This window comes from Stegodyphus dumicola, chromosome 1 (assembly GCF_044657685.1).
Source record: "Stegodyphus dumicola isolate Sdum_Otavi_A_Nest chromosome 1, ASM4465768v1".
NCBI classification, from domain to species: Eukaryota; Metazoa; Arthropoda; class Arachnida; order Araneae; family Eresidae; genus Stegodyphus; species Stegodyphus dumicola.
This window is the reverse complement of record NC_140768.1, coordinates 65232631-65259309: the sequence shown is the minus strand read 5'-3', so window position 1 is coordinate 65259309 and position 26679 is coordinate 65232631. Positions and strand designations below refer to the sequence as shown.

At 32.8% G+C, this 26679-nt stretch overlaps 1 protein-coding gene across 1 annotated transcript in view; it reads right to left on the bottom strand.

Annotated features, from left to right (window-relative positions):
* The window catches only part of LOC118184283 (uncharacterized), a 104196-nt gene that overhangs the window by 15037 nt on the left and 62480 nt on the right, over positions 1 to 26679 (bottom strand). The window contains exons 2-5 of the mRNA XM_035353932.2: positions 16043 to 16519; positions 11133 to 11249; positions 4516 to 4743; positions 2241 to 2483 (exon numbers count right to left, since the gene is read on the bottom strand). Of these exons, the coding sequence (XP_035209823.1) occupies positions 2241 to 2483; positions 4516 to 4743; positions 11133 to 11249; positions 16043 to 16519 (1065 nt within the window). The remainder of the gene's footprint in view (positions 1 to 2240; positions 2484 to 4515; positions 4744 to 11132; positions 11250 to 16042; positions 16520 to 26679) is intronic.

Below are 26679 nucleotides of genomic sequence, written 5' to 3'. Positions count from 1 at the left end.
TATCCATGTACACGTCGACCTATTTTCACTTAAAAAAAAATCCCAGAATTGCACAAAAATGGCATTCGCACACACTTGTTTTTATCCATGTACACTACTAAAGTCCTAGCTAGTAACCTTTATCGCCTTACCAAAATGTCGCCAAACTACCTGTTACCATATTCCAAAGATTTGCCCCAAACTGCAGTGTAGTTTGATCTCGCATAGGGTTTTATTTTTAAGCAAAATTTCATATGACTGCAGGAACCTTTCATCCTGCATGAATACTACACTATAAAACACTTGCCTCGTTTGCAAGGAGGGAGGGATACTACCTTATAAAATCGCTGCATAACATTCGACTGTGATAGAAACAGTTCTAGAACTTAGAACTGTGGACTTCCTCAAAAAAAGGTGTACAACGAATTATTCGGTGAACCCACACCACGTCATCATCCGAAATGTAGTAAATGTGTGCATTTGTACTTTCATTTAGCGAAAAGTATCTTCACAGACCCCGTGACGTTTAGTAACGAGACAGGATTGTTTCCATATGTTCAAATGCCCACTTTGCAAATCTACTGATTTCAGTTTTTGTTCGTGGTAGATTTTGTAAAGATTAATATTGAGGATGATCTTGAATGATCGCCACCCATCCCATACAAAAATGCCGGTTCACTGGTGAAACATTTAACTGTTCTGGCACTAAATATTTCTTTTTATAAAGAATTTATTAAGAAATCCGTGTTTTTCTGCTCATTTCCATGATATCTGTACCATGCAATTGTTACATTTACATTTGCCGCAAACGAATTGCTTTTTAATTACTCAATTTTTATTTTATCTTCGTCTATTTCTAACAGGTACAAATGTAGCACCTATCTTATTTCTTTATACTAACACAGAAATCCTATGATCTCAGGCTGAAGCGTTTCAGTAAACTTTGCTGCGCATTAAAAAGTATAAACAGTCATACTGAAAACTTTTATTATCAAACTCAAGAATCCTTCTTAAGCGAAAGCAGAATTAGAATTGGAATGAGCTTTTTCCTAGAAGATAGAGATCAAAATTCGAGATCGCAGCAAATTTTGAAGCTTATTTGCTTTCTGAGAAAAACTGTGAGACATCTGTTCGTGTTTGCATTTCAAAAACTCTTAAGTTGTTATTATTATATATTTCAAATAGAATTCAGAATGTTAAGAGAGTAGTTCGATCGGTGAAAGTAAAATAGACCAGGCAAATAATCCGGAAAGTAAAATTCATTACTGCCGGCAATATAAACATCGTCGGTTAGGTATGGTTAATAAGGATGTTGGATTACTTCTGAAATTTACTGGGACAGACAACTGAAATGAAGATTTCCAGATGAGAGTTACACAGATTATCGAGGCTTTAAACATTGTGCTATTATGAGCTACATAGCCTCAATTCTACAGTTAATTTTGATTAAGTTCTGAAAAATCAGTGAAATAACAGCCCTACTCTTTAAAGAGTTTTTATACCATCTAATTGCAGAGCAATGATTTTAATTTTACTTCCGTTATGGCATATGTCTACTCTAACCTCAGATGAATATTACGTCACGACATCGTGGCAGTAATGGAATACTTTTAACACATACTTTAATCTAAGTTCAATGGGCGCTCTAAATCCTTGTATCGCAGTGTCATGTGGGTAACAAATTCGTTCATATTGCAGAAGGTTACCAAGATTAATTATGTAACATTTTTCAGCTTCCCATGACTAGAGCAATCCTTAAAATTCTGATAACAGATTTTTATGAAAAATGAATATCTTGAAGTTTGTAGGAAATAAAAAGGAAATAAACAACGTATATGTTTCTTTTTCAGGATAAAACTGGAAAATGTGAACTTTGGTTTAATTATTAATAATTAATTATATGGCTAGTCTTTCAAAGAATTCAAAAGATGATAGATCCAAATTAGATTATTAATGTAGCATGTTTGGAAAAAAAAGTACCTTCTAGTCAAATAATATCTAATTAAATCAGGATAATATTTTGAACAGGTCTGAAAAATATTTGGCCTCATATTAAAAATACTTTACTAGGTGTATTTCTTTTTATTAATTTGGACATTTTATCTAAATAAGGCTTTCAAACGGAGTTTCCTCAAATTAAAATATTTTTATCGCATTATAACTCCTTTTCAGGTTTTCGTTTACTATAAATATTGCAATATACTGCAAATCATGTTACGGTGCTAGCTATCATAAAGCAAAAACTGGAATAAAAAAGTCACCTCGTTGCTCCTTGCTAGCAGGGCTCTCTGCTGTTCCGGAGTACCCCGTCCTTCCAAATCGGGGTCCGACGGCACGTAATAAAGCGCTTGCTGAGCTGCTGTTGGCGCGTATTGCGTTAGAAGAGGTCGTGATGTAGAGAGTAGCGTCGTGAGTGCAGTGAAGCTCGGGCGACGGCCCTGGCTGACGAGCATTCGACGAGGTCTCCTCAGCTGACCGTCCAAGTCGTGGTCGTAATGAGCATTCTGGGGAATTTAAAGTCAGAAATGGGAAGGGGAATATCAAATTCAAGTAAAAGCGTATAAATGGCAAAATGATTTACAAAGTATCTGAATAGTAAGAACACTGAAAAAAAAAAATATATATATATATATATATGTGGAAAACGCGGACTGCTTTTATTACAGTAAAGCATGCTAAGTATACAATGGAGAAACCTGAACTTTTTAAAGTTATCTTTGTATCTAATTAATGTGTAGTCTTTCTCTGAACTCTAAGAGGTGTTAACGAGAAGCTATGCATTGTCCCATTATTAAAATCGGATTTTCTAATAATTTGCAAAGATTAAAGGAATGCATAATTTTATGAGTAAAGAGTAAATATATATGTAGATTTTCTAATATTATCTGAAACATTAATATTCTTTATTCATAAAAAATGTAATAAATAATGACAATAATAATAATAATAATAATTAATAATAATAAAGATAAGAAAGTCGTGTATTCATTTTGTTTGATCAAAAAATTAAGCAAGCGAATTAAACTGAAGGTATGGGTAATTCCGAATTAAGATTCTTTGAAGAGATATTCAGATGCATTTTAAAATACCTATACAAGGTGCAGGATGAGACACAAGAAATATAACTGCAAAACTCAATAATGCACTCAATAAGTAACTTAATCATTTATTAATTAATTAGTTAAAAGATGTGAGTTATCGTTTTAAATTTTCTTACAGATAAATGACGATGAAACAGTTTAATCATGTGATAGTCTTACGAAATCCTCTACGAAGTCATCCTCATAAAGCAAATTACCATTGCATATTTTGCTTAAAGAAATTAAAATTTCAGTAATTATTTCGTTAAAGAAAAGCGAAATTTTCTTTAAAATGTTTTATATTAAATTAAAAAACTAGATAAATTAAATTAAGAATAGAATATATAATCCTATGCATTTCTTACACAATATGTAATTAGAATGTTAAAAAATTTTAGAGTTTCTCATCTCAGTTGAAATGATTAGTTTGCATTGAACCATTGAACTAAGCAAAGTATACAAAAGGTTGTTTGCCTGTCTGATAAACTGAATTAATAATTCAGTTTATAGGGTGGATACTACGTTCCCATTTCTTTTCAGCAAACGTAAAAAAATTAACACTATTGTTGCGTGCATTAGAATTTCCACAGAAGCAATCTTACCCCCATTTTCTAAAAGTGTTTTAAATATATTTCTTCCTTTTTATGCAAACTTATCTTTTTTCTTATTACTATAGACTATTTTCATACTTTTTGCTTAGATCTCTTCAGAGTAAGCTATTTTAAGCGTAATCCATATTGTAAAATAATTGGTTTCTTTTCTATCGAATTAAGAGCTTCGGAAAGCTTTTGAATTAATGTGCTACTTGGTACTTGACCATTCATTTCTTTATGAGCGATTAATTCGTACTACCTGTGAATTTCCATTTTGATTTAAAAAGAATCATTACCTATATTATAGTGTCTTTCATTTCCTTTTCTCAACACTCTTTTCATTTTGTTATTATTTTCTCTTTGTTTAACACGTAAATTAAGTTTTAAAAGCATATTTTAAGACATTGTATTTATTATAGTAACCTAATTTGTCTATTTCTTCTCACTAAAAAATGTAATGTTCTATAGCAAAAACAAGCGGGCTTTACATATGTAACAGTTGGAGGAAATGTCCTGACTTATGAAATACAAAAAAATGAAGAAAAAATTATTCTTTGTCACACAATATTCTTAGAAAAGTACACAATTTAGGAACACGCAGCTTTTTGTACATTCCCTTATTACAATTCAAAACGTTTTCCGGGATATCAGCGCTTAAGAATTTAAAACTACATTTATTTTTTCCTTCTTCATCCCTAATGGAAAAGATTTATAAATCATTGAGAACTGTCATGGGAATGCGCACATTTCGGAAAATCTTTCCATTTCCACAGTCACATAGAATTTCTCTCATACGTGACTTGAATACCAAATAAGGGCAACCCCCGTTCTGCACTATGGCTTTGCTACGAAACCCCATTTACCTCTACATCGATCGCCACGCCTCCAGCAGAGTTTTTCCGCTTCCTCAGTTCTGTGATAAGTTCGACGAATTCTTCTTTCAGTTCTTCCATCCGATGATTGAGCGCCCTTTGGTACACTGGTACCGGGGCGTACTCCAAGGGATGAACGTACCCCGGCATCGATATGAGCTCCAGCTTACGGGTGATCTCATGCAGCTCGTCTTGGACAGCATGCAGCTTGCTATTGATCTGTGGGAAAAAAGTAGGAAATAAGAAGCAAGGCTGGAATAAAGATTTAGACCATTTTTTCTCATGCTGACAGGCTTTGTGACTGGGGGGGGGGGAGAAAACACCAGAAAAAAGGTTTCTAAGCGCCTTGTTTTTGCCGATTTATTTTGCCTCGTTTTTTGTTGACGACCTTCTGAAAAGGAAATGTGTTTTTGTTGATTGTCCTGTTTGTTGTGAGTCACAAAAGGATTTAGGCATAAAAAAGAAAAATACGCATACTTGGCTCGAAAGTTCCGCTGGTAGTATATTATTTCATGCACTCCGTCATAAAAGAGAGCATGGAATGTGTATTTCAAAGAAAGGAATGGTGTTTTTCTTGCTGTTCATTGCGTAAGGACTATTATACAAGAACCAAAAGTTCTCGAAGTAGGGAATTTTGAACCTTTTTTATGTAATGTCAGGCTCGTGAGAATATGAAAAGGGAAAGATATCATAATAACGAAATACTTTGTAGAAATGTTGTTTATAGGGATTTGAATGCCGTTGCTCTTATAATAAAGCTCCCAATTTCGAATGAAAAATTGCGTAAGCTATTTTGAAACGTTTTACTGATACCCTGCCCATTTGTAGAGTTTAAACAGGTTATTATGTACATCTGAAACAATTTGATATTTCTAAAAATTTCACATAAATTTTAACATTTCTTTATACCAAGTATAAATGCATATGCATAGCAAAATATTTTCAAATGTAATCTTCATTCTTTGGGAATATCTCCATAAATATTAAGATAACTTCAGATCAGGACACATTATTAAACCGTATAACTGTGGTACATAGCAATCTAATAATTTGTGATAAGGTCACATAAAGGAAGAAGAAACTGAAGATTAATATGGACTAGGATGTCTCAAGAGCATAAAATGAATATTATTATTATTTAACGTCCGAATACGTTTTCAATAGTTGTTAAGTTGAATTAATTGTTTTAAAAATAATATTAATATGTTGGCATTGTTTCAAACACAGGCTCGACAGCCACGTGTTGCTCTCGTGCACCAGAATGTTCTCGTGCACGATTAAAAAGTTTTAAAAAGCTGGAGAAAAACATCTCAGTTCAGTTGTTTACTAAGTTTTTGTTGTTGGTTTTTGCGAATTTACGGTGAGATTGGATTAGCTTTCTCTGCATTCTGGATTGAGTTCTATTTAACGTTTTATTAGTTTAATAATATAACTTCTATGTGATATTGTGATATTGTACGAATATCTGTGAGGAAAAATTGTAGCTTTTTGTTGAATATCTTGTGATAAGAATTAATTTTATTGACTTTTTATCGGACTTGTGCATTCAATTTATTACGAACCCGTACGTACGCAACAGTATGTTTCCACTTCTAGCTAACAGTGAAGGTATAAAACTATAACATACTGTTGCGTGCGTACGGGTTCGTTGCGAAATGAATGCACAAGTCCGATAAAAAATGAAGAAATTTTATTATTATCACAACAAATATGATTAAATGTCCTCAAATAATCGTGCAGTTTCACAATATATCACAGTAGTATCTTTTAACTACTCAAACGTTCAAGAGAATTCAAAACAGCTAAAGAAAGCTAATCCGCGAATTCGCTACAATCAACAAGAGCAGTTTTCTAAATAACAACAAACTAAGTAATTACTACGAACTTTTTATTTATTTCTTATTCACCGCAGGTATACAACTACATTGAGTTTTGACCTGTTCAATCTGTGCAGCCTATAAAGGCCATTCACGGTTTTTAGTGCATTAAGGTGCTACTGCACCTCGCCCGGGGGGCGTAACATTAGAACAAGGTGCAATCATTCCGTGGCGAAGTCAAGCTGAATATACGAAAATTGGGAAATTAGTACTTGGAAAACAAAATCATCCAGCATTCAAGTCCATGCATGATGCATTCGGTCAGGATAGTAGCGTAAGGTTACTGAGATAGGGTGCGCGGTTACTACGAACTGAAATGTTTTCCTTCTTTTATAAGATTTAAAAATCACGCGTTAGAATTTTCTAGTACTTTCTCGAAATCGAAAAGAGATATTTATTTATTTAATGCACGCGCTCTTGTATTTTCAGTTTTCCGGCTTAGCTTTCTTTTAATATTCGTCACGCGCTGCACTGCGCGAGAAATAAAACCATTTAATTTATAATTGAACTAACATTAGCTTTTTAAATACCAAATTCGTAACAATACTTTTAATCAAATTGATTTCTTTTCTCTTTAAAGAATTTCAGAAGCAAATATAATAAGTATGTCAAATAAATAGCACAAGCCAATATGGGATATATTTCCCCCTTAGATAAGTGCAGTCTAATCAGTTTAGAAATAAATACCCCTTTCATGTGATTCATATTCTCTTGCACTATTGTATAGATTTTTTTTGTTTCACATATCGAAATCAAAGAATGAATGATAGTTTAATTTAGAAAATCCGCTATCAACCGAGAGCGACAGTGTAGGAATCAGTATCAGTAAAGCAGATCGTGACTCTTACAATATTTATTCAAGAAAGGTACTCCCGGATTCTAAAAAATTCGCAGGAAGCCATTACAATCATTCTCATCTTCTTACCACTTTAATCAGCCGAGATATTAATTAAAAACTCTGAAAATGCTAAGTTTCTCACTCATTTTTTCGAATGGTAGCAGTTTTGCAAGCTGGAGATAAAAGTCTGCTTTATTTCGAAAAGTGTTTCCCCTGCTCGCTTTCAAATCGTAGAGTTTGTTAATCAAAAGCTTGTAACTTTTACAAAATATTAAATAAAAAAAAAATCTGAAAGCTTTCAGATTTTATATTACGCCCCAAAGGGCATTTTTTAAACTTTTTGAGTGTTACCTTTAGTTATCAAATATCATGTTCTTCGCACTTAAAACACATAAAAATTCAGTTCAACATCAGTATCACTAAACTGTATAGCTTTAGAATTTCCGATACACAGTCCCTCCGAGACAAATGTGTTTTTTTCCGTACTGAGTTGCCATTGCTCGCTTTGAAATCGTTGAGTTGTTAATCAAAAATTAGTTAAAATTTTACAAAATTTTAAACGGATAATAAAAAAATCGAAATTCAAAATTCGGACTTCCAATTGTCCATGTTCGGTTGGAGGACTACGATATTCAAAATTTGATGGTTCTAGGTACCGTTGTTTCTTCACAATGCGAGAAACATTCATGCATTCATGCAGATTCTCCATTATTTAGTTTCTTTAAATATAATACATGACGATAGTGTTTGGTGGCAACAGTTTGAACAGTGATTCGACGCAAAATGCCGTTTAGAAATTAATAGCTTTTCTGGGCTAGTGCCCTTTGGCCTAATAAAGCATTCCCAAACATTAAACGTATTATTAAAATCATATTCTGACGTTAAAGAAAGCACGTCATGCATGTGACGTTATTGTATGCCGAAACGTTTTTGTTAATATAAGCAATTTAAATAAATAGTTGCTGTTGGCAACCTTTTAGCTCCAGGTTATTTATTACGTTAAATTTAAATCACGCCTTACTAACCTGAAGTGTCAAAAGTTTTTTTCCCCTGGTTTGGCAATAAAAATTATTTACGAATTCGTTGTTGCTTGGAAGATATGAACGGATTTTATTCATATTGAAATGTATGCATTTTCTTTACGGATGTGCATAATTATAAATTTTAATTGTACATAATTATATTGTACAGTTGTGAATAGTTATAAATTAATAGTTATAAATTTATAACTGTAAATTTTGGTTTGGCCGCAGCCCTTTAGTTTTCTAATAAAATATAACGGTTATCTACGTTCAGTGGATACTATAATTACCTCTCCTTAAATTGTGAAATTTTAGTTAACTTAGTTTTTAGCTCTTTAGTATGTTGAGATCTGGTTATTTTTTATTACATGAAGCATTTTTATGATTCTTAAATTAGAATTTCAAATTTGTAACTTTGCTTTGGAAGAATTTTAATTAAATCTTTATTTTTATATCTTAACTAAAACATTTACAAGCGTTTTTAGTCCAAAGGGATTTGAATCCCGAAGGACTATTAGTTTCGTTTTGGCATTTTGCGTCGGACTCATAAATGTTGGTTCACTTTTCAAACTGTTGCCACAAAATGTTAGAGTTCTGCATTATATTTGAAGAAATTAAATAATGAAAAATCTGCATAAATGTATGTATATTTCTCGTATTGTGATAAAACAACGGTACATAGAGTCATCGAATTTTGAATAACGTAATCCTCCAACGAATATGAGCATGTGGAAGACCAAATTTGAAATTTGAAATTTGTTTTATGATCGATTTCCTATTTTTTAAAACTTTGACGAATTTTTGATTAACAAACTCAAGGATTTCAAAGCGAGCAATGGCAACGTTGTGCAGAAAAAACATTTTTATCTCCAGCGCGTGAGTCTCTGTATCGGAAATTCTAAAGATATGCTCGTTTTAAAACTATTTTGCGTATTGCTGTTGCACTGGATCTTATGGTTTAAGTGCGAGGAACATGATATTTAATAAAGAAAGGTAACACACAAAATGTTAAAAAACGCCCCTTTGGACGTAATTTAAAATCTGAAACATTTCAGATTTTTTTTTTTTTTTAATTTTACTTCAATTCTTTTTAATTAGAAAGCATAAATGGGTTGGAGGATATCTTTCCAGAAAACACTCTCGGAATTTTTTATGTTTCATAAGTTTTATTTATTACGATTTTAAAAAATATTATCATTTTATGTTTCAAAATTAATATTTTTATCATCTGTTATTTGAAAATTTTTGCGATGAATCCGTCAGTACTTGATAGAAGATCTATCACAACTCTTTCTCAAGATATGCATTCACAAATTTACAGAAAGTTGTGAGTACTCTTTAGAAATGTTTCTATATCGTCATGCAGTTATCTATCGAAATCCAAAGAAACCGAATTTGTTTATTATATAGTTTATTACGTAATTATTCTTCATTTTGCTATTGAAATACACGTACATTTAAACTTAAACATAGTTAATAATAAGACCTGAATTTTGAACTAATATTACACATTAATTAAGGAATAAAATTCTTTACTTAAAATTAGTAACTTACCTCAAAGTATCTATTTCATTTAAGTGTCTAATTTCAAATGCTACGTTTAGTACCAACAGCCATAATTTTTCTGGCCTCATGTTTTCAGTTTTTAAAGCTTTTAAATGTTTACGCGCTTTCGAAAATTTGCATTCATTACTTCAACACTATGCTAAATTGCATTATTATATGATTACCATAATCAAAGTCGTCCAGACTGTATAGTGGTTAAGTGAGCCTTCTACGATAAACGAAAGGCCCGGGTTCGAATCCCAGGTAAGGCATGGATATTCGTAAATGTATAGTGTCAATGCTGCATGGCGGCACTCTAAATATGCAGCGAGTTGAACGTCCTCACGTGTGGATTGGTGGGAGTGGAGAGAGGTGGGAGAACCCCGGATCACCTCGGGGTGCTCTTCCTCAAAATTGGGGGAGGAAAATAGAAGTCCAACCTCTTTTCGGAGTAGGCTGTGGCAACCATTGTTTCGTGTAATATGAACACGACAACAACCATAATCAAAACTTTTTACTTTGTTTTTATTAGAATTCTGAACCTTTTTCATTTATGCCAATATTTTCAAAAGGAAATAGATATCAATTTACTGTATGATAATTTATAATTTGTTATATTAACATAAATAGTTACTTTTGGCATTCCACCTTGCAGAGTCATTGGGATTTCTGAAGCAGAAATGCGCAATGCACGCGCCGAATGTGCTACCTTTGCACCATGAAGGCATGCTGCAAGGAGGGAGAAAATAATTTATATACTTCCCCTTTTAAAGGACGACCGGGGTTTCAGGCACCCATTTGCTAAATCCTGGTTATGACGAACCACTCTTTAGCTCGAGTGCCATTTGTAGAGTCACTAGGATTTTTTGAAGCAGGAGATGTGAAAAATGTGCAGTGCCTTCGCCAGAACTCGAACCCTGGATCTTTCAAAGACGCGCCGAGAATGCTTCCAATTACACCACGAAGGCATGCGGAAAGGAAGCAGAAAATACCTTATAACCTAACCGCATGAGTAAGTGCTGCCGTACCTAAGAAGCTTGTTAACTGTTTGCTTTCGTACTTTGAAATTACTAAGTAACAAATAGAATAAATATTCCTTCAAAAAAAGTTGTTTCTGTCTTCATTACCATTAGTGACATTTTTATCTATGCTTTATTAAAATATGATATTTAAGTTTAGAAAAAGCACACTTACAGATAGAGTTCTTGATTGAAAATTGATGGTATTATTTTGTGCAACTGCTAATAAGGAGTCTGAGAACCCAAAACCTAAACTCACAAACATTACATACGCTATATGCTCATTAATATATAGTGGTTCTCTTACCTCTTTCACGGAAGGCTTAAAAATTTCTTCTCGTCTTCTTTCTGCAGTAAAGGAACTTCTTCTTCTTTCTTGTCCGGGTATTTTGCGTTTGGCAACAATGCTGTACATTCGATCGAGCTGAGAAAGAATGTAAGTGGGTTATTATTAAATAACATACTTGCTTGTATTGAATGAAAGGCAAAATGCAGTATATAACAATATCTGAACAAAACCTGTTGGGATTTTTAACATAATGCAGCACTCTGTAGTAGACTTCTAATTAATTCCTTTGGTTTAAGTTGAAACATGCTTTATTATGTATCGTTTGTTATTAAATTTGAAGACGCACAGAGGAGATACAAGTTTAAAATTCGTTTCATTATTGTTTATTATTGTGGGCGTTAATAAAAATTTAGTTGATCTTATTTTGTAGTTGGAATTCCCTCTTTGTGAAAAACTAATTTAAGTCTATATGAGCATTAAACCACCAATGAGAAAATTCTAGTAAATAATTAAGTGAGGTAATGAAATATAATTGAAATCACTGAAAACTAAAATTTGAAATTGATAGGAGAATGAAAATAAGGAAATGAGATACTTTCCTCTACATTAGTACTGTATTATGTTTTTCATTGAATGCTTAGCAAAAATTTGCTGATAATCTTTGAATATTATTCCACTTTATATCAAACCATGAGGACAAACGTATATACTCCGACAATTAAATCCAAAATTTCTGTTTTTTCTGATCGAATATATATCAGAAGGATATCAAACACAGAAATGTTGAAGACGGTGATTTAAAGGTAGGACGTTTCTTTAAATAGACGTATACTTCAAAACTTACTTACTTACTTACTTACTTACAAGAAGCAATTAAAATTCAACGTATCTCAGGATTTTTTCAAGTATTAACATTCCTCAAAACTTGTTTCCACAGGGACAAGTGAGCAGTATTTAATTGTACTATTTTTTGAGATTAAATAATCTAACAATTATTAATTTAAAAGTTCTAAAATCTACAACCAATAAAATTAACTGTAAACTTTATCCAAAAATTGTTGTTAATATTAAATTATACCTCGACACCAATATTTCCCAAATTACAGTACTTCAACGTATGATTGCTTGATTTTACGAATAGCTTTGTTATAGGAATTGTGATGCATATTAACTGGAAACTGAATTCAGATTTTTATTTTCATTTCTTTCTTGTTAGTAATTCGCGATATGCGCGAAGTGTATTAACAAAAGACCTAAGAAATAATTTAAGTTATCTTCGTATATTTTATTTGCTAAATAATATATAATGAAAGTTAGAAATTGTGTAGTAAAAAGTGGTGTCTATAAGGAAAATTAAAAGTCTTAACCAACGTGATAAGGTTTATTAGAAAAATATAAAAGAGACACATCTTTTTTTTTTTCCTAAATAGAATTCATAGTACAGGTTTGGTGTGCAGACAGCCAAAATTTTAAATGAAGCATGAAATGTTAAAATTTCAATTCTTTGTAAAATTTATATTGTTTCAAGGAAGAAATAATTACTTTCCAGTTTTTGCTCTTAAATATGTTATTAAAAACACAGTGCCTTCTACAAATTATCATCGAGCAGATATACTGATGATCTGCTTACTATGGCTCCGCTGCAATCCAGCAATTAAACTGAATTCAATGCTTCAAATACTTTTTATGTTTAACACGTTTTTAATCACATAATATAAGACTGAATGTTCCTGCAATTATATCATTTTCATCTTTCATTACCGTATTCAATAAATTATGTGAGTTATTAAATATACTTTAATATAATTAATTGTACTTAACGACTTATTTTACAGCTGCAATTTTATGAGCACAATTAAGTTGGATAGGCTAAGATAAAATGCTCGGTAGTTTACATATATGCATTTTCTATTTACATTGTTTTAAAATTACAATAGGTTACTCAAGACGCAATTCTATTACAAACCTTCAAACAGCTGTACTTATATGCGCCGTTAAAGTTTACAGCTACAGCAAGTATTCATACATTTTTAGAATGATTTCATAATGTTTAAAATGCAAAGATTATTTCTTTAAATGTTCCATCTGACAGTCCTTTTCTCTTGACTATACGTCTGCACCATGATTTCCACAACACAAAGGTTTTTTGCAAAATTTCCAGGAGTATTGTTATCCATTGTTCTTTCAGAACTTTTCAGAGTGGGTTTGTGCTCAGACTTTTTTCAAGGCACACGTTTTTACAGGTAAAACGTCAGAAGACTTTTCAGGAATATGTTAAAAATGTATATATACAATACCTGTATCGGTCTTCATTTATTTAAGAAATGCAGTGGTACTTTTCGAATTGTGATTTATTGCTTTGTCTTGAAGAAGTTTCACTCTTTAGACAGTCATTCGGATAAAGAATGTAATTTCTTCTGTGAACATCGGACGTAAAGCTGTCTTTTGATAGTACACTGATTTGACATTAACCATTTTCCCACTGTTCTCACTTTTAATTTGCTTCTATAAGATAATCCTGCTATAATCATTAATTGCTTACTGAATATCTGAAAAATAAAATCTAAGTTGTTCGATTGTTCGTACTTAAGGTGCCTAATATGCATTTCAAACAAATAATTCTAACCACTAATAAATAAATAAATAAAATATTTAATATCCATTTAACTTGCGTTATTTCTTGTTCAAAGCATCCATTCATAAATTTCCTGTTATTAATTATTATCCACCTCTTGATTATGAATTTAAATTGTCTCCTTCGATATGAATTAAAAGTCTTATTTATATATTAGTTCAAAAGCTTCTGAAGGTTTCCACGCTAATTTTGAACTTTGAACGTTTATTCTGAACTTTCACTTTGAAGCTTTAATATCATTTAATATATCCCTTTATTACATTAAATATATCCATAATTTAATCCTCCTTTAAAGAAGTATTCAAATTAGTAACTTCATGAAAAGTAGTTAAGAAAAAGATGAAATTATGTTATTACAAGTTGCTACTGCTGTTTATAAAACGAAAATGAAATAACTTTCGGCCTTTACCTTTGTTCCCATTTTAGTTTGTTTTATATTTTGTAGATGATTTAATCTGAAAAATTAGTCTTGTGATATGCGCAAGTCAACTTTCCTATGCTTAAGAAAGTTCGAAGTCAGAATTTCTAAAAAGTGCAACTTCTTCAGAGTTCGAATTCCTTGAAACTACTTGACTTTCTAAAATGTACTGATCTTCCTTCACAGTTTGAGTTCTTTGAGATTACTTTTTTTGAAAATTGTTAAGCTTTCTATTCTTTAGAAAAGTTTAGTTCGCATTGTAGTTCTGCATACCGAAGGGTAATCTAGTGTATTTTAATGTTGTGATTATCCATTTTTTAGTTGGAATTTTAAGGAAAAATACGGCTAAATAAGTAATTAGTTGAAAACAAAACTTATGATTCTTTCTAGTTTTGATCTTTTGCTTTTAAGCATTTCTTGTTTTAATATTTGAAGAAGAAATTTGCTTCTTTTCATTCTTATCATATTAAAACTGAAGGCAACTGAACACTGCGTTTGTAATTTTCAGTAATAAACTGGAAACATTTAACTTTCGTTTGGAGTTGATTCTATCCTATTGCTAGATTCTTTCCTATCAATCAGATAAACATTATTTAGAGGCAATAATTCCAAATTAAAAGTAATTTTTCATTTAAGATCCTGTAAATAGTTTTAGTATGTATAGAAACTGAAGAAGATCCTTAAATCTTTAGCAAATTTGACATTAACACTTGTGAGTACTTTTTCCCACTAAACATTCATAATTACTCTTAGAGATACATTTCTGCAGGTTTAAGACTGCTGTTCAGTGGCAGGTAAAATTCCTTAAAACAAGACATTAAGAATTAGTTTTCTATTCACTGAAATAAGCATTTTAAACCGAACTAAATACTTGTTAATCACAAGTGAAACGATTACTATTTCTCGTATTGGCTTGAATTCGTCCAGCAATAGTACTATAAAAAGGAAAATAAAGACATAGATGTAGAAAAATGTCTGTAATTTTATCGTAACTTTATGTTAAGATTTTTAGCTTGTGACTTAAAATTAAATTTACAAGTCAATGTTTAGTTTAAGATGAATATATAGAAAAACAAATATGAATACATTTTCTCTCAGTTCTTGAAAATCATTTATTTAGAATAAATTTGAAATACCTCACCATACATATTATTTTGATAGAACCCGTCAAATATTTTCATTTTAATAATTCACGTTAAATAATACATCAAAGTTTTAAACAATGAAAAGCTACTTGCCAGTTAAGTCTGCATACTTGTTGAATTTTTTAGAACCAATCGTTTAAAGACTTTCTTTCTTGCTTATCCTTCTCATTTGGTCGAAGTCTGAGACTGTTTGTTTTTTCATGGACCTAGTTTTCCTTTTGCACAAATCATCCTTAATCATTTTGCACTAATATCTTTTATATTTGTGCAAAATATAAAAATATACATATATCCTTCATGTTAAATAATGTTAAATAATCCTTCATGTGCTTAAATCTCAAACTGCGAATTTCTCTTTAAAAGCCATTCAGAAGTTAAGGGATGAATTCATTTACGCTAACTGTCACATTTTTAGAAACAATATAATTGGATATAAAATAAAATAATCTTAATTTGCCTAAACTCTGCGGTACAATATTATTTTTGAATATCAAGCCTTCGTTATTTAATCTTTTTATTACTAAGCATTTTTAGTGCTTCTAGAAAGATGAAGAATATTTATATGTAAATCTTTAAGCAAATTAAACTAGAAATTCAGTTTTTCATGCATCAAGCATTCTAACTCGAAGTACGAAAAGCCGCATATACATGCGCACAATACAAACATTACTCTTGAAGAGTAAACAATAAAAATTACAAATGAATATCTTGTGCAGTGTCAATTACTTACATGTGTGGTAAAGCCCTTGACTAATATTTTTGGAGACGCTATTGTTCCACTGTCGGCTGAAACACCAACATAAAAATTTCCGGCATATGAGAAGACACAGAAGGCAACGGGGACGTCCGGATGTGAATTCATCCAGAAGGTGACGGATTTAAGGCGACAAGAGGCTAACATTATGTGTCTCTCGGGACCGGGAAGGCTGCAGAAGGAGAGGCTGGCGCTCTTGAGCACTGTCCGGACCAGCCACTGGCAGAGGCAGGAAGGCAGCAGCGTCATCAGGTAGTGTATAGTTCCGTACATGACGACGGAATCACAGGAGCTCTTTAAGTCCTCCATGCATTGATGAACATCCCACAGACCAGGAATTGCTCCCTCCGTGTTAGTGGGCAGACGAGCATTTACCACCGTGAAGCCGGTACCAAGCTCAGGGAAAGATTCCATGGAAGTGGGCTCGTACCGGAGGTCCAAGGAGACGTTCACCTAAAAAACAATGAAAGGTTTCAAGGATTAACAGTCGTAAATTGTAATGCGAAAAATCGTAGAACGAATACATTACTTCACAAAATATTAAACAAAATCAAACCTTTATAGAGTTTGACTTAGCAGCATAATCTAGTGTTAAAACTGTTGACAGACTTGTAGCAAATTACCGCTGAGTCTGAAGATTGACAGGTGACAGGTGACGGGGGATGGGGACAACTGGTATCTAACAAAGGTAAGAAGGTATATGTCCCACGCACTTTGAAAAGGCTTTAACAACCTTTTCTATTTGAATCTGAATTTTAACAGAAGAGAACGTCTGGTGCTTGAGAAACTCGACCATCACTTGTAGGGAGATTAAGTATTAATCAATTTAAAATTTAAGTATGCTGGTTACCGAAGGGTAGGCAATTCAGTTTAGCACGAAGTTGACTCACAAACGTAACCGGGTTAAGTATGCCAATATTCGGCAGCAATAATGTAAAGTCGAATAATTCCGGCTTTCAAAGTTGGGCGAAACGTAACTTGTACGCACACCAGCAGAAACATGCTGCGTTTTACAAGCTAACACTCTCGGATTAAATAATGTACTCAATTTCAATCTGTTGAGGAGAAGGAAAGAGAAGTGACAGTAAATTTAAATCGGAAAATAACTGGTTATGAAACAAACTGGTTGTGAAAATAACTGGTTATGAAAAAATTAGTGTCAATTCGACCTGCGGTAGCTGGTGTATGTAATGTTAATAGATATAGTGATGGTATCACAGCACATAAGGGATACTATCACTAGGAAATTCTGTGGAAAATTATATTCCCACTACGTATGGCGGTGAAAAGAAAAACACGAAAAAATCTGTAACCCGTTAATTGAATCTTCAGAGGGGGAGAAATCAAAAGGAACCTCTAGCTTTGAACGATTGTATTTTCTCGCCTATTAATGAGTGCTGTAGCTACCTAAGAACTCTACATTTTGTGAACACGTTTTAAGGTTATTATTAAAATTAACCAGTTGTTTTATTTTCAGCTTTTACTGTAATTTCTCCTTTCCGTTTTCTCACCAGGATGTAAACCGGTTAGATGGTTTTTAAACTGAGGTTTTGGATTAAAAGACAGAGCGTGTTTCTGACCTGCGTATGCTCGTTACGTTTAGTTCCTGCAAGCTCTGATAAGTTGTACTTATTCGACTTTGAGTTATCGCTGCTGACACTTGAATTTGACGAGGCGATACAATTACTCATTTTCGAATATATTTAAATTGTGTAGTCTTTGGCTACTATTAAATTAATTTTACCATTAAGACGTTTAATACTGAGAACTCCAACCCTACGATAGAGCATCTACAGCATCGTTAACCTGCTAATGTCATCAAGACTGTATACTGTGGTCACCGTATAGAAGTAGGATCTCTGTCAATCTTCTTCATGAAGTCTATTCTACTTCATCTATTCATTCATGAAATCTTATTATACTTCTATACTTCAGTCTAGAAGTAGGATCAAGAAGTAGGATCAATCTTCTTCAGTAGCTGTCAATCTTCTTCATGAAACGCATCTGCAGGATCTGTACGGTAAATGAATGATATACTCCACCACCAGCGACAGAGCCAACCAGTGCCACTAATGCCAGCAAATTGCAACAATAATATAATATTAAAAATTTATGTATTCAAGTTTAACATACAAAAAATTGAATTCAAACAGGAATTAACGTATTTACATATTCCATGTAAACTATGGTACACAGGTACTTTTGTAGAGTGATTAGGGTTTTTGAAGCAGGAGTATGTGCAAAATAAGCAATGCCCTCGCCAGGACTCGAAGCTGGAACTTTCGAATACGCGCCGAGTGTGCAACCGTTACATCACGAAGGAATGCTGAAAGGAGGGAGAAAATATACCCCCTTTTTAAAGGGTGACTGGGATTAGGAAACCCAGTCGCGAAATTCTGATGGTGACAAATTATTGTCCACCACATTTTTTAGTTCGAGCGCGCCACTCTTGAGTCATTAGGTGTTTTGAAGCAGAACTGCATTAAAAATTAGCAATGTTCTTGACGGGACTCGAATCAGGATCTTTCGAATACGCGCCGAGTGCGATACCGTTACACTACGAAGGAAATAAAAAAAGAAAAAGAAAAAAAAAAAAAAAAAGAATTATCGACCACAATATTGTAATCAATTAATCAAGTATTTTTATTGCAATCAAGTATTCAAGTACATAAACAGTATTCATATATCATAATTATGTGTCTATGGTATCAACGCATTTTAAGTACTCAAATAAAGCAAGTTCCCAAGCAGTGAATGTAAATAGGTTAAATGAATTCAAGTCCCTTACTGTAATTAAGCACTCAAGCATATAACTCATGTGACCTTGTAACTTAATCATGTATCCAATGTATAGATGCATTTAATTGACGAATCATTTATAATGTAGTATTGTAAGTATTTGATGCGTTTAGTAATTATGGCGAAGTGCGCCCAAGAGTATCACCAATGCATTCTAACAGCTAATGCTTATATATTTACGTAGCTAATGCTTTCATGTAAAATCATCCATGTTCCTGTTTGTTGATGCGACTTCAAAGATAAACCAAATAAATTCCCGAGGCAGGCCTCCTGGGACTCGAGTTGCTGGTTCTAGATAGTGGAGGGCGTGGGACGTATAATACCTGTTTACACCTTTGTTAGACACCAGGTGTCTCCGTCACCTGTCACCTAACCACTTACATTAGGAGAAAGTTTACTCAAGAATGAGATAATGCCTTGTAATCTTTTTCACTTAAAAGGAACTGCGGAAATGTACGAGACCATTCAACAACATCCAGGTGGGGACGAGTTATTCGTGCTCTACATATTAGTTTTCTATTACATAAGTCGACAGTGTAGAGAAATGTTAAATTTTTCAAAACCAGGAAAGTTACGAAGTACATCGTAATTTTGCTGGTACTCGAACTACGAATATCCTAACTGCTGGTTGAACGCACTAATCATTTGCACCGAAAAGGCACGCACGAGAAAAATGGGCTGATTCTTTATAAAGTTATAAATAACAGTACGTGAATTTAATTTACTTTTATTGTTTTATTAGACTTGTGAAAGTCAAATAAACTCCACCCTAAAGTTCAGAGTTATTCCAGAATTCAAGTAATTTATGGGCATTGTAGTACTTTTTCGAGACCTGTCATATAGTTTTACACATTTTTCATCTAAATAATAACATTTTAATAACATTTTCTCCTTTTTGCTCTTCGTGTGTTATTCCAAGCATTTTAAACTGTGCATAAGTTCACGCAATGGTGGAAACTCTCTAGAGACAGAATTTGGATGAAACGTAGGAAAATAAGAAAGAAATTAAGTTTCTGACACGCAGTATCTGACATTTGCGCTATGATTTGCCTAGCAACGCTACTGAATGAATGCAGCATTCACATTTTTTACTGAAACTTTATACTTGATAGGGATCTTAGATTATGGTTCCAGTTCTTGAATTAGTTTCGTTTAAAATTTGTTATCCTACATATCAATTCCTTCAGCTGAGAGAAATAATTCTGTTGATTTACACGTATTAATCTGAAGAACATGGTGCTTCAGTTCGGCACAAGATCTTGTTTTCAGTTCAAGTCCCTAAAGGCTGTATGAAACTAATGTGTCTTGCATTAAAGGAGTTCACTTTTCAGTTTTTTAGTTTAATCTAAATAATAAATTATCCATTCATTATGAAATCAAAATATTTATCGAAGGTTTTTAAATTATAAATAGAATACAATCATTGTGTTATGTTCATGTTTTGTATTACAGAAAATGCCTTCCAAAAAATAGGAATGGGGTATTATTCTCATAGATACATAGTTTAAAACACGTATTTTGAAAACAAAAGTAATTAGAGAATGTCTCAATAAAATAATCTACATTTTTATTGTGAAGATCAAGCGGAAAACGTTTCTACAGGGAATGGTTTTCACTAGTTTTGAATCTGAATGACTTGCGCTGTAAGATTATACAATGCAATAACTCCTAGAATGATTCACAATGATTATTTATATGGATACTGGTTTAGTTCACATTAGATATTTTTTGGACAAAAAATCACTAGGTTTAAGAAAATTTTAATAAAGTAATCAGTTTTTTTAAAAAACATAGAAGATGTCTCAGTTAAAGGCAATTTTAACACTAATGTTTTAAGTAATATAGTTCATTTCAGTTTGTAAGATCTACTTGTCTGTCTTGTAAGATGACAGTTGCAGTATGTGTAGGAACCACACAGGAGAAGGGTTTAAAGTATCTTTATTAAACTCTTTAAAATTCACAAAGCGTCGACTCGACGCTAACACACTACGCCACATTCCAGCAGCAACTCAAATAACAAGAACTAAAGTAAAACTTCGAAGACATTAACAAGTAGTAGAAATTACTCTACAGGGCTCAGATACTCCAGTTACTTAAAACCGCTTCGAAATCAGTGGCAGCAAAGTAATTAGAAGCTCACGCTTTACAGAGGTAACTGTGCTTGCCCAGCTCTCTAATTTTCCCTTCTAGAACTCAATATTTAAACATTTTCTCCTCAAGGTAGAATTTGCATTACTTTCACGCGTGCTACCAAATTTAAATATTCTGGTATTGACAATTAGGGGAATGAAGGCTTATAGGAAAGAACGTAAAATTAAACTAAATTGATTATTTAAAATAAATATACATACCTACAATTTAAAGAACTGCGTAGATGGAGACAAATGCAATACGAGTTGCATAATTCAGTTAAATTCAATATTGTTTAGATTTATTTTTCCTAAAATTTTGAATTTTAAATTTTCTATAAATATTGTAGCTATTTTTATTTTACTACTTTATTTAATTTTCATGAAGAAAATAAAACCAAGGAATTATAACATTGTCAGAATTTCTGTCTTTCAGAATGGGAATACGTGCTTCTAATGCGACTATTTTTCACTCTGCAGTATAATATCAAAACGCAAAAGGATTCATTTTTATTAAAAAACTCATAAGCATTCCCTTCAGAAATTATGCAAAATTTATGCAGTAGCGAATTAGGCCATTATTCATCGAATTATATCAAATAAGTCGTTGTATCGAATTCATTATAATTGATCCTAGATCAATTTTGATAGTGCACTTCGAGGAATCTATGCAACCTCTCTTCCAGCCAGTTAGCGATGGAAATTGGTCAAAGAAGCCGAGCGCTGGTCAATCCGAACCCTGAATGCTTCATTATCATTTTTGGGGCCCACCAGCGGCCGAGCGGTAAAGTCGCTGAACACTGGTAGTTCGGTCTGAGGTTCGAATCCCGCGAAAGCGCTGGCTGCATGGGCGTTTTCGCGGTTTTCCCCATGTGTAACGTGTATGCGAGCCAGTTTCCCTTAGAAAGACCTCCACGAAGGCATCCCTCCCATTAGGCAGATAGCCCTCGAGGCTTTGCCATAATCACACACACACAGATTATCATTTTGCCGTGATGTTGACCGAAGAATCCATTATGTATTATCTTTGGGCTTCGTAGTATCTTGGATATTATGTGGGTGAAAATTCAGTGAATGAGAATAAATAACTACATTGCAATACTCTGAAGTTACGTGATAGGTGGGACTGATGAAAAGCGCATAAATCGGGAGCTTAGGACCAAGAGATTAAAAAACAATTGTTTAGAAAAAAGATAAGTAATGAAGAATGTAATTGTCATACACATATTAGTAAAAAATAGTATTCAAATAATTGAACTATAGAAAATCAAGTTATTTTGATGCCAATGGCTTCATAAAATGTAATAACAGTAACTCTTACTAATCAATGACTATTTTGTATCACCTAAAATGTCTTCCAAACTAGCTAGTGGCTGTTTATTCTTAGCCCAGTAGTTATTATGACCTCCCATCAGAGCCTGTATTTACAAAATTTTTACTCTTCTTTCAGTTCAGCAGGGATTTTTCTGTCAAGCTTGCAATAATTTCATGCTTTTCTGATGGATTTTGTATCGCGCAACTTCGTGTGAGTAGGATGTATTTAAATTAAGGAGCAGCCAGTAGCAATTTTATGTTTATGATCTATCATTTGGTTTCACAATTTCAAATTGTAGGTTTTAATAAGTTTTGTTATTTTATTTGCTTCTACGTTGCTTTTCTGTTGCAATAAGGTTGTACTAGCTCACTCTCAGTCCTTAAAAATGAGAAGCTTCAAACCATTTATCAACATAAAGTTACAAGTTATGCTAATTTATGCAAATCCTAAAGTCGTAGCTGCTTATTCCACTCTGATTGAGAACAAAAGCTATCTGCAAGCTAGAGCGTTAATTTATCTGAATGATGATGAAATAAGCAAATCATCTGATGCCTTCAGAGAAACGAAAAAGACAGTTTCAAGCGTTGAATTCTATTGTACCATTAATCTTTTGAAATGAAAGAAGTAGAGTGGAAGGGAAGCAAGGGAAACTTAGAACAATGCAAAGTTTAGTATTTAGTGAAAAGAGAGGAATTCTTATTCACGACTGTGACTTTTAATTCGTATCAAGAATTTCAAGAGTTCCGAAATTTGGCAGATTCGAATACGACTGAAGTTAATGAGAAATTTTTCTCTATTAATCACGAGTACACTGAGAATTAGCATGTTAATGAAATAATTTGGTTCAAACATTTTGAACTTATTCCAAAAGAAAAAAAATACAGAATAAATAATCCTTTGAAATTAGAGAAGGAGAGGGCAATCACAAGTAAAATATCGGCTTCCAAAATTATTTTAAGGTGTAGAGTTGCGGCCTGCGTGTAATAACTAACAAATGGAATATTGATTTCATCAAAAAGACAAAATTACTTTTCGGACTTCAAATGACTTTGTATATTCTGAGCATTTGCTCAGAATAAAATTTGCTTTGCTTTGCATTTGAAAGGAAAAAAAAAATTGGCAGATAATTTTGCTTCGCATTTGAATATACAAATGACTTTGTATATTCAAATTACTTTGTACATTCTGATTTTGTATATTCGGATTCTATTTATTGATTCATAAATAACGTAACTAATAAGTTTTCCTACTTTCCGGTTACAATGCAACAGATGAATCATTTCCATTACAGAAACTATAATAAAGCATAGGACGGGTATTCAAATGAGGACAAGAAAACTTGCTTTCCGTTAAATCGATATGGCAGATAATCAATCAGCTGATCAGAGAAACGCCACTATTTCTCTTATTGATTGATGAGTTAATAAGGTATTGTTTTCTTTGGGCGAATACTTTTGTCTCTACTCAACAGCTATAAGTTTTATTTCAAACTGGTAGTTTTATTATTTTTTTTTTAAAAAAAAAAGCAGTTAATAGCTACGGAAATTGAAGAAAAAAACGGTCCAAGCGTCAAGATTATTGATGTAAAGGGAATATCTTAAAGTAATGGTTGAGTTTCTTCGCAACAAAATATGTCACTAACGAAAGCAGGTAGCTATCCAATTTATATAGCCTTGTTTGTATACCACAAAGATTTAAAGGTTCAAAATGCTTACCGTCCTCAACAATGCATCATCGACAAGGATGCAAAACATAATCAACAAGTTACTTTAAATTTTAATTGTAACATCACAGGCCTGCTCAATTTTCTATCTCAGATTTCTAATGTTTGTGGTTCTAGAGCGTATACTTTTTTCTTCTCTATTTCCCAAGGAAAGAAATTGAGAGGGTTTAAATCCGAAGATCGACGCGAGTACTCTACAGAGTTTTCCCGTCATCGTAAGGCTATTTGAAAGAATATGCATTTGATATGAAAGCACTGTACTCGACATACAGGAAAGGTATCGGTAAAATCGCTTGTGTCAGACACAGCTGTTTTTGACCCGATTGTTTCAGCGATCAAGCTCTGACCGAAGTCCAATAGTTCTCTACTCGTTATATCAGTATAGGCATTTTCTATTGGCAACATGGCCATTCATAAATCTAGCTGTGAAGACCAAGGAACAACTGGTTCACAATACTAATTATAGATAAAGCTACAAGATCGGCAGGGTCTAATAAGGGGCTAATAAGAATTTACGACGACTCAAAATAATTTCTCACATCAATATGAAAGTGGGATTGCGCTCCATCATCTTGAAAGAATCCAAAGAAAACGCATCTAAGACCACAAGTAATCATGCACAACATTTCTGGTTGATACATAGGACAATTCAATTCAATTTCTGGTTGATACATAGGACAATTCAATTCAATTTCTGGTTGATACATAGGACAAGAAATACATAGGACAATTCATTGGAAGTCATTTCGAAGTCCAGGACTACAACGTTTGAAAGGTAGCATTGCCTTCTGTCTTGTTACGCATAAATATGTACACCTACTATATGTTTTAATTAGTGAGACATTCCGTTATAAAATAGTGCATGTATTATTTTGAGACACGCTATACATATGTAATTATACATTAGGTACGACTAACATATGTAATTATACATTACGCTATACATATGTCATACATATGTATAGCGTAATGTATAAATATGTATACATTATTATACGCTATACATATGTAATACATATACATATGTAATACATATACATATGTATACATTATTATACGCTATACATATGTAATTATACATTAGGTATACATTAGGTACGACTGACGTAGAATATGACATACCTGTTTCATAAATATGTGGTCCAATCATGCTGGTTATGACTTATTATTTTTGACAGAAACATTCTTAATCATAAAAACTTTTTTAATTATGTAAGTGATGTATTATTAATTAATAATATTGTAATTATGCATGTGTCATGATCGTTATATGAGAATCATTACAACAATTAATTTTGAGATAACACACTGGAGACAATTTTATTATAAGCATTTTATTAAATTTAGGTTAGAAAGCAAAACTACCCAAATTAGAAAACAGACTTAAGGGACTATTGCAAATGAAAGTTAGAATTTTATAACTGGAATTTTCGAGTCAAATGCTAAAAGTTTTGTCATTTTGGATAGTACATTTAGGTATTAATATCTTTTAAAATTTAGGGATTAATGAATTTGAATTATATTTTAATAAGTAGAAAATATTTATACAGTATGTAGCGGCGAAATAAAAATTTCAGCAATTCATTTTTATTAAATTAATAATTGATGAAAAAATAAAAACTACTGTTATTATCTATTGTACTAGTTTAATATGATTTCTCGTTGTAATTAGTTGGTAATTTTATTAATCACCTTAAGCGAAATATTCTTGCAAAAGAATAAATAAGACATTCTGCATGTGATAACTCAAATTAAAATGAATATAATTTATAGATTGTGCAGCTTAATGTAATAGCATCTTATAAGCAGACATAACAAAACTAATATCTTAGTAAGTTAAGTTATAAATTATTTCTCCCGCCTTCCTAGCGTGCCTTCGTGGTGTAGTGGTTCTGCACGCTGGGCCGATATTCCAGAGGTCTCTAGTTCGATTCCCGGAGAAATCGGTTGCTAATTTTTCATTTTGCCTGCTTCCAAAAATACCTAATGTCTCTATAAAGTTACCTAAGCAAGTTAAGTTATCAAGTTATCTAAGCTATTCTTCTAGCCTCTCATTTCAAAAGAAATATCTTCTACGGATTAATTATGTCGAAATCGCAATTTAACAACAGGTTTTAATTCCAGTTTGATTTGTGAAAATAGTGATGATTTTGTTAAAGAATTTTACTAAAGCTTGTAGAGACATTAGGTATTGTTGAAAGCAGGAGACGTGAAAAATGAGCAACGCCTTCGCCGGGAATCGAACCACAGACCTCTGGGATACGCGCCCAACGTGAGGACCACCACACTACGAAAGCCTGCTATGAAGGCGGGAGAAATACCTTATATACTCCCCCTTTTAAAAGGCGACTGGGATTTTTAGGAGACCCATATCGCCATATCCTGGGTGTGGAGAATCATCATCCGCCACCCTTTCTAGCCACTGTAGAGACATTAGGAATTTTTTTGGAAGCAGGAGAGATGAGAAATGAGCAACGCTCTCTCCGGGAATCGAACCACGGACCTCTGGAATACGAGTCCAGCGTGCAGACCACTACAACACAAAGGCACGCTAAGAAGGCGGGAGAAATACATTATAAGCTTAAATGTGATGACCTCAAAGGAGCTGAGAGGCTTTCTCTCGGTCATTTTGCTAAATCTTTTTACC